Source organism: Buceros rhinoceros, unplaced genomic scaffold, assembly GCF_000710305.1.
Source record: "Buceros rhinoceros silvestris isolate BGI_N320 unplaced genomic scaffold, ASM71030v1 scaffold40888, whole genome shotgun sequence".
In the NCBI taxonomy this organism is placed as follows: domain Eukaryota; kingdom Metazoa; phylum Chordata; class Aves; order Bucerotiformes; family Bucerotidae; genus Buceros; species Buceros rhinoceros.
Window position 1 is genome coordinate 11,101 of NW_010428142.1, and position 368 is coordinate 11,468.

The 368-nt window shown below is 60.3% G+C and overlaps 1 protein-coding gene across 1 annotated transcript in view; it reads right to left on the reverse strand.

The window, feature by feature from the left end:
* The window catches only part of LOC104498749 (kinesin-like protein KIF21B), a gene marked incomplete at its 5' end in the record, with an annotated part of 13,515 nt that overhangs the window by 5,455 nt on the left and 7,692 nt on the right, over positions 1 to 368 (reverse strand). Inside the window, one exon of the mRNA XM_010142166.1 lies at positions 1 to 93. Coding sequence (XP_010140468.1) covers positions 1 to 93 — 93 coding nt within the window. The remainder of the gene's footprint in view (positions 94 to 368) is intronic.

Sequence of the window (368 nt, forward strand, 5' to 3'; positions counted from 1 at the left end):
AGCACAGGCTTGGTGTGTCCTTCTGCCACAGAGACGCACTGCAGCGGGGCCGTCCGGGTGTTCTTGGTACCACCCACCGGGTTAATGTTGCCCCTTGCATGGGAAAGAAAGAACAAGCATGGTGGGGCATGTGTGGAAAGAGACCACGCTACATAGTTCCAGGGGCATGGGAGAGCAAGAGATGCCTCACCCCAAGCATCTCCCACCACTTGGCAGCGCTATGGGCTCCTCCATCCGAACCTGGCACGCCTGAGTAAAGATCTGCAGGCAAACGCCAGGAATCTCCCCAGGAGCAGCCCCTGCCTACTGCCTCTGCCCCAGCAACACGGGTGGGCAGAAAGGGGCTGCCCAGCAGCCTCTGCTCTCCT